We start from the raw sequence: 14,053 nt of genomic DNA, 5'->3' as shown, positions 1-14,053 counted from the left end.
TGAGGTAGGCTCCAAAGAGGTTTCTCTCAGCCCTCAGTTAAGCAACAAAACACGCAGAGGGCGCCACATGGTTCCGTTGAGGTAGGCTCCAAAGAGGTTTCTCTCAGCCCGCAGTGTAAGCAACAAAACACGCAGAGGGCGCCACATGGTGCCGTTGAGGTAGGCTCCAAAGAGGTTTCTCTCAGCCCTCAGTTAAGCAACAAAACACGCAGAGGGCGTCACACGGCGCCTTTGAGGTAGGCTCCAAGGAGGATTCTCTCAGCCCGCAGTGTAAGCAACAAAATATGCAGAGGTGCCACACGGCGCCGTTGACGTAGGCTTCAAAGAGGACTCTCAGTGCGCAGTGTAAGCAACAAAACACGCAGACGGCGCCTCACGGCGTCTTTGAGGTAGGCTCAAAAGAGGATTCTTTCAGCCCGGAGTGTTGGCAACAAAACACGCAGACGGCGCCACAAGGTGCGGTTGATGTAGGCTCGAAAGAGGATTTTCTCTTTGGGGTCTACAGGCTGTAGTCGGGTGCCTAATGCACCCGACTACGCCCTTTTTTTTTTTAGAGTATGTGCGTGTGAGTGCGTGTCTTCGTGTGCGAGTGTTTCAGCCAGCGCTAGGTCACTTGTGCGAGCGCTGAGGCTTTAAGAGAGGTTCCGTCGGTACCGCAAAGTCTTGCAAAAGTAGTTGTAATTATTCTTGAAATTTTGCATTTACTCACGCAAGAAAATATTTAAATTACAGTTACAGTTCATTTAGCCAAAACTAATTCAATTACTGTCATTGAATTACTGATTAAGGGGGCCAACACCCAAAGTAGTGAATGTTCGAACCGTTTGTCTGATTTAAGCAATGTTTTCAGGGCTTATTTCTTTGATGTTGAGAGCATTGGTGCCAAATTTTGGTAAACTGAGTCAAATATATAAAGAAACTGCAAATGTTCAGAGATGAAAGTGTGTGTGTCTCCGGAGAAAACTATAGTTTGAAATTGCTTATAATTTGTCGTTTTCACGTGTATATTGTTATTGCTTTAGGGTATATTTCTTTAGGATAGTTCGGAGCAGATAGCTATGGCGCTGTTTTTCTATATTATGCTATCTTTCATGACAAAATGCCGCATAAACACAAATACTGTTTTTTTTTAGGTTTTCATTTTTTCTCCAAAATGTTAGGTCTTAAGCATGCAAAATGACAAAAAATAAAACATACAAGCTCATGTATATGTTTCCCTAAGAATTTCACCCCAGAGAGACTCATAAAAGTGAATCCAAGTTACGTAACAACAAAACGATATTTTTCCTGAAGTGAAATTTATGGAAAAGGTGGGCTGGATAAATATCGATTTAAAATGCTCTAACCTATGTGTTTTCTTTCGCATCGGTGGACCGAAAATAATTTCAATTAAATTAACTGTAGAATGTAAATTAATGAAACTTTCTGCCAATAATCTCTAGATGTTGGTTGATGTGAATATGCCATGTTCAAAATCAACCCTTTTTTTGCAGAAATTCGTTTTTTCTGAGTAGTGTCCCCCTTAAAGTATAGTTGATAGTAGCCAAAACTGAATTACACCGCCCCTGAGCTTCGAAGGGCTTCCCGTTGCGCTCCCTCCCACTCTCTCTTCCTCTTTCTTCTGCCGCTCTTTATCTCTCTCCCGTTTTCGCCTTCAACCCCCCTTCTTTTTCTACGCTCTTCTCCCGAATTTTTGTTTTTTAATTGGTGAGTGTGTGTGTGTGTGGGGGGGGGGACTTTTGCTTTTCCCATGGATCTGCTAGGCAAGCCGAGGAGCGATTCGGTAGGTCCAGAGACTCGGGTCCGCACGTCGGGGGGAATGGATTGAGCCTGTACACCCCCCCCCCCCCCCCGCTAAAAAAAAATAAATAAATAAACAAAAAAGACACGGAGGTTGAGACGTTTTTGCTTGCGGGCCGCGAGAACGGCGTCCACATCAGCGACCGTCTCGGGTGAGGTCGGAGCTTGTGGTGTGTGGTGGATTCAGAGGGAGTTGGTCCCAACCCCTTTCTGTTGGCACCGCGCCCTCTTGCCCTTGCTTGGTGCCTCCACCCTTTGGTTGTGAACCAAGAAAGTTCGGTTCGGTTCCTCCTTTTTCTTCTTATTCTTATTCTATATTAATTATAATATTTATATCATTAGTCGCGACATACCCAACGCCCCTCCTCCCCTTCTCCCGCTCGCTTTCTTTCTCCCTTTGTCGCACCAACACCGAATATTTCTATCGACTTTAGTTCGCGGAGTGCCCTCTGAGCGGGGCGCAGCTATCGCCACCAAGCCCCCCACAAAAACAGAATGTGGGGTAGGCTCGACCGGAACCCTGTGAGGGGCAGAGGGGGATCGGGTGGTGGGTGAAGATGGGGAGAGAGAGGGAGGGGGAAGAGGGAGGAGGGAGTGCACGACGAAGGAGGGCCGACGCGAGAGAAGCGCCTTCAGCACGTGGCAGCCCGTCGCTCTTTCCGTCCCCTGACGCAACGGGTACCTCACTCCGTTTCTCGGCGCTAATGCATTCTACATCGATCGTTTGCATCAAACAGGGTGCATACAGCACCACATCCTACCCTATTGGCATGGACAGCCAGCGTCGCAGAGGTCACCAGAGCATCGTGCTTCCCCCACTGTCACACGTTCGTGCGGCATCGACGAAGAAGGCTTCCTCGGAAGTATTTGTGTATATTGTCACGGGTGGTGACCAATAAACAAGAAATGAACAGGAAGAAATAAACGTTTAATGTGGCGAAGTTGTGCCAAAATAAAAGGGTACAAAATATAATAACAGAGCTTCGCGGGCGTCGAAGTCGGCGTAGCAGCAGAGTCGAACGCTGGGGCGAAACTGACTCCGGCTTGCCACGCGGAGCCGCTTTTGTACACGCGTTGGCTTCCGGAGCAATCGACGTAGAAGGTTCGACGCGTAGAACATTTGAAACTCGAATAGCTAGACGGTTCTCGAATTCACCAGAATATCACATTACAGTGTCAACGAAACGCGCAGCCGCGGCCAGGAATCGAACCCTGGCCCTTCGCGTGGGAGGCAAGCGCGATAACCGTTAGGCTACGACCGCGCTGCCTACTTGGCGCGCGGCAATATAGATATGGGATTTTCCGAAACAGCAGAAGCTGCTGTCTCCGCTTGTTCTAAGGCTGTCCACTATTTTAGATAGCGGCAGCCACCCCTCACGGTTCGAATCAGAAAACCCCGAGACTGTGAGTGTCCTGTCGCTCCAATTACGCACAGGCTCTCCAAGGTCAAAATGTTTTCGCGGAGTAATGCCTGATAGTCCTAAGAACCAGGCACGTAGCTAAGGGGGGGGGGGGGGGGGCATGGGGCCCGCCCCCCTGCCCTCCCGAAATCTTTCATTTTGCTGGGACCTCCTCTCCCCCCTCCCCCTCATACAGCATTTTGTCATTTGCGCCCCCCCCCCCCCCCCCCCCCCCCCGAACCGAATCCTGGCTCCGTTCCTGCTGAGAACCTAGTGATTGTTTTCGAAGAACAAAGGATAATTTATCCTTTTTTTGCTTACGTAATTACGTTCGGCAGTCAGGACTCGCAGAATTTAGGAGTACACTGCTAATCACTTTCAGGGTTCACTACTATTTGCAACAGCTTAGTGCTGCCAATTGTCCTTAGCGGAGTGGAATCTATACCAAAATCGCGGGTGTTTTCTCTGTGCTTTCCTTTGCAGGGAGACAGCGGGGGACCATTGATGTACGAGGACAACGGAACGTGGTTCCTTGCTGGAATCCATTCCGCATCAGATCGTAATTGCTATGAGCCCGAGGTGCCAGCGAGACATATAAAAGCGTCATATTTCATTTCAAAATTGATCGAACCCTTTATGCAGCGAACTAATAACAATGAAGGAACGAATAATAGTGTATGCGCCGCAGACGAGGCACGCATAGAGTGTGTAACAAACTTTTATGGGTCTTACAATATTTCAGTAGAACCCGAAACAAGTGAACAATAAAAAAATGCTTGTTGATCCACTTTTAACACACACATCTGACATCTTTTAGTTTCACTTTTAATCATTGAGATGCTCAGAAACTTAGTGCCGATTTGTGATCAAAATCTAAGTTAACGCAGCGTTTCCATGAACTCATGTGTAAAAAGATTGCATTGTCCAGATATGTATTCCTGTTCGGCTGTCACGCTCTCAAATATAGGGTGGTCCAAGTTACCAGGCTCGATCTAAAATGAACCGTAAAAATCGACGCCTGCATATAGCCGTCTAAACTTTTCGTCAAAATTGTATTTCACAGGTCGGTTTTTTCTTGTAAAATTACAAAGCGTAGATCTCTTTTAGTAGAAAATAGAGCCAAGAAACTTGCCAGGGTCTACGGCGGGCGGCGACCCAGACGACAGGGTCGAGTAGCGGGGAGTGTTTGGTGCTCGTATTGATAGATGGTGTCAGGAGCAGCGTCTGAAGATGCAGCCGACCAGCGAACGATAGCAGACGACACGCAGAAGAAATTTGTTGGCAGCAAAAGCGCCGCCGTTATGCAGACGCGTTTATCTTTACTTAAATTTTGCTTTTATTGTTCGCATTTATTTTTAATCGAAGGTACATTTCAAAAAAGATCATGTTCAATTTAATAAACCGCAGTGGTCGCGAGCCGTCGCGATAAGGAGTTAGCGCCATCTATTAATACGAACACCAAACACACCCCGCTACAGGACCCCTGCCGTCTGCGTTGCTGCCCGCTGTAGACCCTGGCAAGTTTCTGGGCCTTGTTTTTTACAGAAAGACAGCTAGGCTTTGTAATTTTACAAGAAAAAACCGACCTCTGAATTCCACCTGTGACGAAAAGTTTATATTATTACGTGCGGGCGTCGATTTTTACGGTCCATTTTAGGTCGAGCTTGGTGACTTGAACCACCCTATAGTTCAGCGCCTACCACAACACTCGTTGAACCAATCAGTGCGGTCTACAGGAGCGGTGTTCAGATAAAGACGGGGCGTGAAATGAGCATTCTGACTAGAGGTGGGCAAATTTCAAATTTAGAATACGAATTTAACAATATGAGTCTAATAACTGAATTAGATCCTCCAACTACGTCTTTATTATTTGTAAAATATTTAAATTTTACTGAATATTTAAAAACCTATTCACAAGCACTAGTCCCCTTTCGGTTCCTTTGAGCAAGGCTAGCCGAGACGGCTACCGCATCGCTGACTGCATGGTCTGGACTTCGCACACAGAAACGTCCAATTGTCGATGCGGTAGCGCAAATAAGAGACTGTAACGTTCCTTCCTAACTATGTTACCCGTGATTAAACTGATTTCACTACTTCGCCGCCTCAAAGCGGAGAACCGTATGAATGACAATTCCAAACCGAAGGAGTTCCTTTTGGAAATACTTCGAAAGAGCACGCCTTCTCAAGGACCGGAAACATGATTCTGTGTTGGTGAATGAGCATCAAAAGATTCCTGTGGGGATCAAGCAATGTACCCGGACTTTGTGCGCCGTACCGGGTTGATGTCAGAAGGAGGACGCGAGCTCCAAATACCCTTTAAATGCTTTACCATATTGTGCCCAGAAATGTGCATCCGTCTTTCGTATGGACAACCGTGCTCTGGCCTGGACTAAACGTCTGGCTTCATGAGGCCACGTTGCGGTTTCCGCCGTTTTCTTTCGCTCCGTTCGTTTGCTCCTTATATTCACGTTTCCTCTTACAATAGAACGTCAAGCTCTAGCTCTAGTTGAACTAGCACTCCGTACAAGGAAAGAATGTTGCGCGAAAAATTGAGTAAATATTCAGAAATCGAAAATGTTCTATCGCTACCCAACAGATGGTGACACCAGTGTCAGACTGGTTCGTAGGCAGTCGCAAGTGCGTGAAGCTCCGTCAGACCGAAACGGAATGTAGCCAGAGCACCTGGTGGCCAGGAAGAAGAAACTTAAGCCGCACCCATATCCTCATTCGAGAGGACCGCTGCCTCACGGTTCTGCATGTTATTTGGCGGGCCATTAAAAACAAAGCATCGAAAGGTAGACGTATATGTGGAGTACATGCTGAATGTAATTCGGATATTTACTAGTATTTTTAATTCAATTTCTATTTAGTGAACATAAAGACACGGTTTTATGAGACGCTCACTTAACAAAATCTAAAACCACTAAATCAATAAATATTAAAAAAAAGACAGCTCAAAGAACGTGGGAAACGCGTTGGTGGGCTAAAGTTGCCACTCCTACAAGAGCCGCAGGAGGTCCGGAAACGCGAATGAAGAGATTAGCCTCCGACATTATGGACGCCGCAGCGTTCCGCCTGTCGCAGGAGTGGAACATTTGTTGCACCCTCACGCGTACCACGTACTTCAAATCTTCCTAATATTGATTAATGAAGTGCTTTAGATGAAGCTCAGCAAGTATCCAATGGGAGCCGCGTGTTTCTTTTTACACAATTTAAAAAAAAGTTAATGAAATAGCTTTAGTAATATTTTCGACTTCTCGTGAGAATGGGCATCCTAGATTTTGTTCCCCTCAACGTGCAACTCATGTGTACAAAACGCATTTGAGCACTTTTCACAGATTTCTAAAAAAAAACCAATAACAAGTCAATTCAAAATAAAGCAAACACCCTGTATGTATTATACTATATACAGGTCGCATGATTTTAATTCAAACATATATCGTTAAAAGTTAAAAGGGAGCTTGATAGTTAAACGAGTGCCGCCTTCTCCATATATTTTTCAGGATCTGTAAAAATGAAATAGGGATAATCGCGATGGTACGTTGGCTCATGAACGAAAATTCGTTGATTTATTAGTCATTAGTTTTCAGGGTTAGGTTACAACTGCACCTTCGACTGCAATTTTATTAAAAGGTGGATCAATAAAAAAGTATTTATAGAAATGTGGTAGTTTTGAAAATATCATATCGAGTCAATTTTCACGCTTTCAGCAGGTTTTAAAGATTTCACGAAAAAAGAACGCCACGAACCTAGACCATTATGATGCATGACGGTATGACCTAGTTATTTTCATCATGCCATTAAATTACTATCTCGCAAGCGTGTCGTTTGGAGGTGCGTCAGCGACTAAAGTGACGAAGTGACTGAAACGACAACGTCCCTAGAATAAGCGTAATTCTGGGCAGGGCTTGTGGCGCTCCATTTGAGCAAATATTTTAAAACGGGACAAAAACTTGAAAACTGATCGAGTATCATCATCAGGACTACGAAATTTTCAAAAATTATTTTAATTTTTCTGGCTTCTTATAGTGATTGGCGTCATCACTGAAATATCCACATGACATCTAAAACAAACGAATGCAAATGTTATGACCAAATATGATTTAATTAATGAACTTAAGATGGTAATTACTCCCGCATCTAATGTCCCCCAAACATAATAAATATATGAAGATCTTAATCAGATAAGTCTCACTCCCTTTTAGCTCAGATTTTGGGATTTTTGGCTTTTCACAGATTAAGAGAAAACCGCCTCGGGAGTTAATTTTCGTTGTTGAGGGTATATACCGAAAACAGGGAACCCTAATCATATTGTAACACCGACAACTGTGGAATGGGGGAAAAAAAAAACGATCTCAATTTGAAGGAAAAAATAATAGTTGGGGAACACCTCAGTCAGATAATTAATTTTTCTAGCTCCTTGTATACGTACGATGCTCACGTCGCCGACCTCGTCAGGCTTACACTCCTTGTGGACAGAACAACCGTTGCCCTAGTCTGTGTTCCAGAATTAACTCGTTCTGACAGCGGAGACAAGGTTCCGTAGCATGGCATTTCAAAACCTACTGGCGCTCACTTGATGACATCTGAACTCGCCTCCCACAAGCGGTTTGTTTACTGCGGAGTAATTATTCACGTTACGCCCTTCGATCGGGAGGTAACGTCGGATCAAATCAAGCAGACTCGACACGAGATCTGTTCATCGTCTGCTCGTCTTCTGCTTTCTGTGCTGACAGCCGTCAAAGCTCGTTTGGTCCGTTGGCTTTGGGGGCAGACGTTCGAAGTAACAATGAATGAGTTGCAGCCATTTATGTCTGGTTATTGCGATTTGGTGTTTTCACCGAAGAAATTGACTGAGTGTGCAACACATCCAGACCGTGCACCTTGACCACGAAGGTATGCCTATTGTTAGTATCAGAGTGCCGTTGGAGGGAACGTTGGAATCTTACATTCAAGGCTGAGAATGTTCGAACGCAGTAGATGTTGTGGAATTATAATGATAATTCAATTCATTGCTAAGGTGCAAGCGAGCTGGATAGGAATGACTAAAGTAATCTCTGGAGAAGTGGAGGACAAGGGGAACAGAGGACAAACAGAAATCTCCAAACCCAGCTAGGTGAGGGGTGCGCGAACGAAACAAATCCGTTTGTTCCTGTGTTGAACCAGGAACCTCTCCATTTCTAGTGGAGCGCTCTACCAACTGAGCTAACCAGGAGTTAGACGTCAGTAGAGCAGACGGAGTCACCTAGCTGTGTTTGGAGATTTGTGTTTGTCCTTTGTCCCCCCATTATAACCTTAAAAATGCAAGCCGTTTACCGTTTAGACTGGTGGCAGCTGATAGAATACATTTGCTCCACTGATGCCTGAGTCGGGGTGAGCTCAGTTGGTAGCCAGCTCGACTAAAATGAAGAGGTTCCTGGTTCAACACAGGACCACGCGGATTTGTTTCGTTCGCGCACCAGTCACCTAGCTACGTTTGGAGATTTCTGTTTGTCCATTGTTCTCCTTGCTCCCCCTCTCCAGGGATTATTTTCGTCTCGTGGGGCTATTTTTTCAGTGTGTGTGTAATGCGACGACAAAGCCTGTGAAGCAGTGAAGGCTTCGAAGAATTCATGTAGTTGATCAGTCTACAACCCCACCCCATTTCCGCCCTTTAGAAATTGGCTAAGCAGTTTAGCGGTTGTCTCTGTGATTTTGTAATCATACTTGCATCGAAGCAAACGTAAGTAACATATAACTTTTGAGAATGCCCCTGCGGTGTACCCCTGCACCGTGTGGAATCAATTCCTGCAAAGCCTGAAGGAGGCGAATTACAATGCGTGGAACGTATGCGTTCAGGGCCCCTAGACTAAAATAACTGCGATCGCGCTGTTTAATAATCACGAAATTTTGATGTATTACTGAAAGGAATAATACATTTGATATCAATATACTACCCAAAAGTATGGTGACCAAGGGGAGCCGGTAGAGGCACCTTTGAAAACACTGCGTAGCCGCTATTAAAGAGGAACTTCAGAGCGGTCCACTGAGGTAAGATTCAGAACATATCCTTGGTGCCCCAGCACACACCGTTTTTTCTCGTGAGCGAGTATTTTCAGCGTCGTTGTTCTCCGAGCTCCATTCGATGATTGCAGTGATCGACACTCACGAGTACGCGCTTTGATGTTAAATATAGACGACGCACTCTCCTTCTTTCTGGATTTTGAATTTCTAAACCTGTCAAAAGTGTGCACTTAAAAACACAGTTTGCGAGTAAACTTTTCTACAGAACACGGAGACAAAAATGTCACGGCTAACGATAAAGGTATTTTTGCGAATGACGAAACTCAGAATACGAGGAGCAATGCGTGATTATGTGCAGGATCACAGAAACTGAAACTGAAAAAGAACAAAAAAACCTGATATGCCGACGAACATCGAGAATGGCGTTTCACCTTCTCATTTGTCACTGCGTACATTTTCTTTTTCAGACTGTGCTTGTCTAACGGTCTTGGTGTCGCCAATTAGAAAAAAAAAAGTCTGTAAGATCGGAAGACTTTTGCATGTCCGTACTGCCACCACCCTAGAAGGCGATCTTGGAGTTGCCGCGCACGAGTGGATGGTGCAATCACGATGCCAAAAGGTAATATTTGCCGCACCTTGCGCACCAGGTGCTCCAAAGAGAGCTTACCATGTGGCACTGAAAGTACAGTGAGGTCACAATTCGCGTGTTACATCTAAAGTCCGGCATGGTACATGGCGCGGTAAGAGATTGGCAAAATAATATTTTACTTGTGCCCGTATTTTATCCGACGCAAAAGGCCCTTTTGTACCTCGCTCGAAGGAAACAGAATGCACTAACAATTGTTCGCATGAGATGACTTTGAGTAGGAGTTGGAATTGGTCACTTACAGGGTAAGGTTGTAAGGACCAACACATTTGCCGTGGCTTGCATTTTGCGAGGCATGCATGATTAAAGACAAAATGTTAAAGCAAATCCTAATCGGCATTAAAAGTTTCAGTTGCGTATGTGCCCGAAACTATCCAGATGTTCTCACTCAAGTAATTTCTCACAAAACAGTCGCAAAAAAACCTTTCACGCCATGTCATCGACGCTAACATTTCTATAGTTCATTCAATCGTCTGGATCGATGATTTGAGAGAAATGAAAAAAAGAAAAAAACGCGTATGCGTAACTGACGATGACGTCATCGTGAAACCATGCTTGTTTTTTGCTGAGACTTGCTTTTACGTAAAAAAAAACAGCGATCGAAAAATTAGACAAAAAAGACAATTGTAATTGTTAAGATACAAATCGAACTTATACTTCTTGGTTACACATCTCAACTGCCGCCTCTTCACATTACATGTACATCCTCACAGAAGAAGAAAAAAAGAAAAGCCAACTGCTGTTAGCTTTTGCTGGTGAAAACACTAAGTGCCCAACTCTGTCTTATCTGTGACGCATTTATTAAACGTTCATATACAAAGCGCGATGCAGACGAGGGTTACTGTTTCTCAACTTTAATGTTGTGTCTCACTTGCAGAATTGTTCTTTGGACTTCTTATTAATTTGAAGTGTAAACAAGTTAATTTTCAACAAGGAGCTAACTTATGTGAATTTCACGGCCTAAAAAACGTCGCGAAAAATTGCTGTAGTGTATATATAACTCCACGGTTACGAATACATAACATATCACTCAGAATTTAAATATATCGTGCCACTGGAATATTTCCAAAAACTACACCTTCCCAAGTTGCGAAATATTGAGAGTTCTAAGGTTGATTTAATTAAAACGTCTTGGCCAATCAGGGAGGATATAGTTTGGGCAATAAATTTTTAATTGCCGAAAGTGGCGTCAGAGGTTCAGCAGGAGTTGGAGTGAACATACGGCTTGGCTGGTGATAATTACGTTAATAAAACATATTCACCTGAAGGAATACCGCTTGGATCGTTGAACCGTGCCGAGCAGGGCTGCAGCTCATTAGTGCTGACAAGTAACGCACAAGGACGAATGGCCTCTTGGCTAGCGGAAAATGCGTTGCATCCAGAAAGTCTTGGGTCACATGCGTAGCTAACCGAACCCTTTTTATGCCTGTCCTTTTATGTAAGGCGGGACCTAAGCGCAATTTTATGTGTGATTTGGCAGAACTTGAGCGCAATTAGATCTAAGTCGTGAACGCGAAGTCTGTAATAAAATAGATATATGGTCAGTGACAGCTTAACGCCTGAAAAATCTCCAGTGGCAGTTAGACAGGGCAGAAAAAGGAAAAAGACATCGCCGGTTTTAACGAGCAAGCAAAAAGGAATTCTATAAGAACAGTCATTTCTAAGGACATATTGTTGCATGGCATATTCAATCTTTTAGCAAAGAGATGATGCTGCGTCTGTCCGGCCGCTGCTCTTGTGTCGTCTCGCCTATTGTGGCACGGCGGCTAGATCATAAACAAGGTACGGTCCGACACGGCGCAGCCGTTCATAGGCGAAGGCGAGATTGATAAATTTACGCTGCTGGCAGCGTTGGCACTAGACGTCGTGTACGCTCCGGGAAATTCCTGGGACTCGCAGTGCTGATCAGTAGCGAAGAGATAATATTCAAAGGAGAGGTACCAAGGAATAAACCAAGCATTGCCGGGGATGAACCGCAGCTCTCTAGATATCCAACAGGCTCTTTGCAGCTGTCATCGACTGGTAGTGCCGCAGTGGTCGCCTGGGGCGCCAGAGTGTTGAACCGAAATTTTTATCGGTTCGGTTTGGGTTCGTGTTCCAGGCTTTCCGTTCAGTTCCGGTTCAGTTCCGGTTCATTTCCGAGGCGCAGAAACCAGTTGGAACCAATTTAAACCGCTAAATTGAGAATATACCAAATCGAAAAGACCATCAAGAATATCTGATGTTCCATCAGACTTCTCTGATGGCCAATTGAACTTCCCTGATGGCCCATCAGGCTTCCTTGATGACCCACCATACCTCATTGATGGCGCCTGATGGTCCATCAGACCCTTTATATAAACTATCAAAGGGATTTTGATGGTCCATCAGACTTCCTTGATAGCGTCTGATGGACCATCAAAAGCGTCTTAATTGTTCGTCAGGAGCTCCAATGGTACCTGATAGTCTACCACACGTCTCTGAATCCTGATGGACAATCAAAAGCGTTTTGATGGTCCATCATGGACTCCAATTTCAACTAATGTTTCATCAGACATTTCTGGTGGACCATCAGAAGCGTGTGACGATCCGCCAGAAGCTCATAACGGCACCTTATGGTCCGTCAGACCATCAGACGATAATCAATCAAAAGTGCTTTGTATCATCAAAGCACTTTGAGAGGGTATAGTCTGGTATTTCCACGAATTATATTCTGCAGCGGCTTTTATATGCGACGACAGTATTTCATCAGTCGTGGGCGCGCGTGGCTGCAGGGGTGCTGAGTGGGTGTATATTCCTCTTGACTCGATCGCACACAGGTTTAAACCAACCATATGTATGCCACCTCCTGACGAAGCCGAGCCTCTCGGCGAAACTGTCGTAATACATACAATAAACTCCTGCATAGCAACTTCGCAAGTACGGATCTCTGACTTATTAAATTTTCCCGGTCCATTGTTCTCAAACTACTCTGGCTCACCTATATATATTTATATATATATACACTTTTTGGCTGCTTTTCGAAAGTGCCGTCAAATAGCTTGCGTACAAACATTAAAACTGACAGCACTCGCCGTTTTAATAGGTAAATATTTCGTGGTAGAAAGTGACTCCGCTTGGCGAACAATGTAGAGCAGCTCAAGAAGACGAGAGTTACCTAGGCTTACCGCGGAGTTGGTGGCGGTTTCATTGAGTTGGGTTTAGCAGACGACAAGCTCGAAGGCTTTGCTACGCGGAATTCGCTCACTCCAGGAAAGCCGCTGCCGCGATAAAACTTCTTTGTCATTCATCAACTTCTGGGCTTCCCCGAGGACGGTCTCATTGATGGCAAGTTCTTTTTGACTACTCCACTACGAGAGCAAGCTTGCCAGCTCAGCCGTAGGTGCTCCGGCACGCTTGATTTTTTTAATCGGCGTTCGCACGTTCTACAGAGGACCGATTGATTTCCAAACACCCAACATAAGGATCGCAGCACACCATAAAATACTCGCCTCCGAGCACAGCTTACATGCTTCAATATTCTTACTTTTGTGCATTTCTCCGATAGACTTGCGTGTATTGCCCGGTGTCAAGCAATGGCCGCCGGTGACGACAACGACGGGCTGCCGATCCGCGATCCAGCCTACTGCAATAGAGATCAGTCGTGTGAGCGCCATTACAAATACCATTTAATATATATATATATATATATATATATATATATATAAAACTGAGAAGAAAAAAACCCTTAGTGAAAAACAGCAACAACGGACGATTTAATCTTCGACGTTTCGGCCGGAGTCCGGCCTTCGTCAGGAGTCCGGCCTTCGTCAGGAGTCTTCCTGACGAAGGCCGGACTCCGGCCGAAACGTCGAAGATTAAATCGTCCGTTGTTGCTGTTTTTCACTAAGGGTATTTTTCTTCTCAGTTTTATACCCACGCCTTCGGCCTCCCGCCACCATGCCCGTTATATATATATATATATATATATAAAAACTGAGAAGAAAAAAACCCTTGGTGAAAAACAGCAACAACGGACGATTTAATCTTCGACGTTTCGGTCGGAGTCCGGCCTTCGTCAGGAAGACTTCCTGACGAAGGCCGGACTCCGGCCGAAACGTCGAAGATTAAATCGTCCCTTGTTGGTGTTTTTCACTAAGGGTTTTTTTCTTCTCAGTTTTATACCCACGCCTTCGGCCTCCCGCCACCATGCCCGTTATATATATATATATATATATATATATAT

At 44.8% G+C, this 14,053-nt stretch overlaps 1 protein-coding gene across 1 annotated transcript in view; it reads left to right on the top strand.

Moving 5' to 3' along the window:
- LOC8038590 (enteropeptidase) overlaps positions 1-3,989 on the top strand; it is a 104,323-nt gene extending 100,334 nt beyond the window's left edge. The window contains exon 6 of the mRNA XM_040216538.1: positions 3,684-3,989. Within this exon, the coding sequence (XP_040072472.1) occupies positions 3,684-3,968 (285 nt within the window). The 3' untranslated portion in view covers positions 3,969-3,989. The remainder of the gene's footprint in view (positions 1-3,683) is intronic.
- Positions 3,990-14,053: the final 10,064 nt, after the last annotated feature.

This window comes from Ixodes scapularis, unplaced genomic scaffold, assembly GCF_016920785.2.
Source record: "Ixodes scapularis isolate PalLabHiFi unplaced genomic scaffold, ASM1692078v2 PGA_scaffold1__304_contigs__length_218370807, whole genome shotgun sequence".
In the NCBI taxonomy this organism is placed as follows: domain Eukaryota; kingdom Metazoa; phylum Arthropoda; class Arachnida; order Ixodida; family Ixodidae; genus Ixodes; species Ixodes scapularis.
The sequence above is the reverse complement of the archived record's forward strand: the minus strand, read 5'-3'. Positions and strand labels throughout refer to the sequence as shown.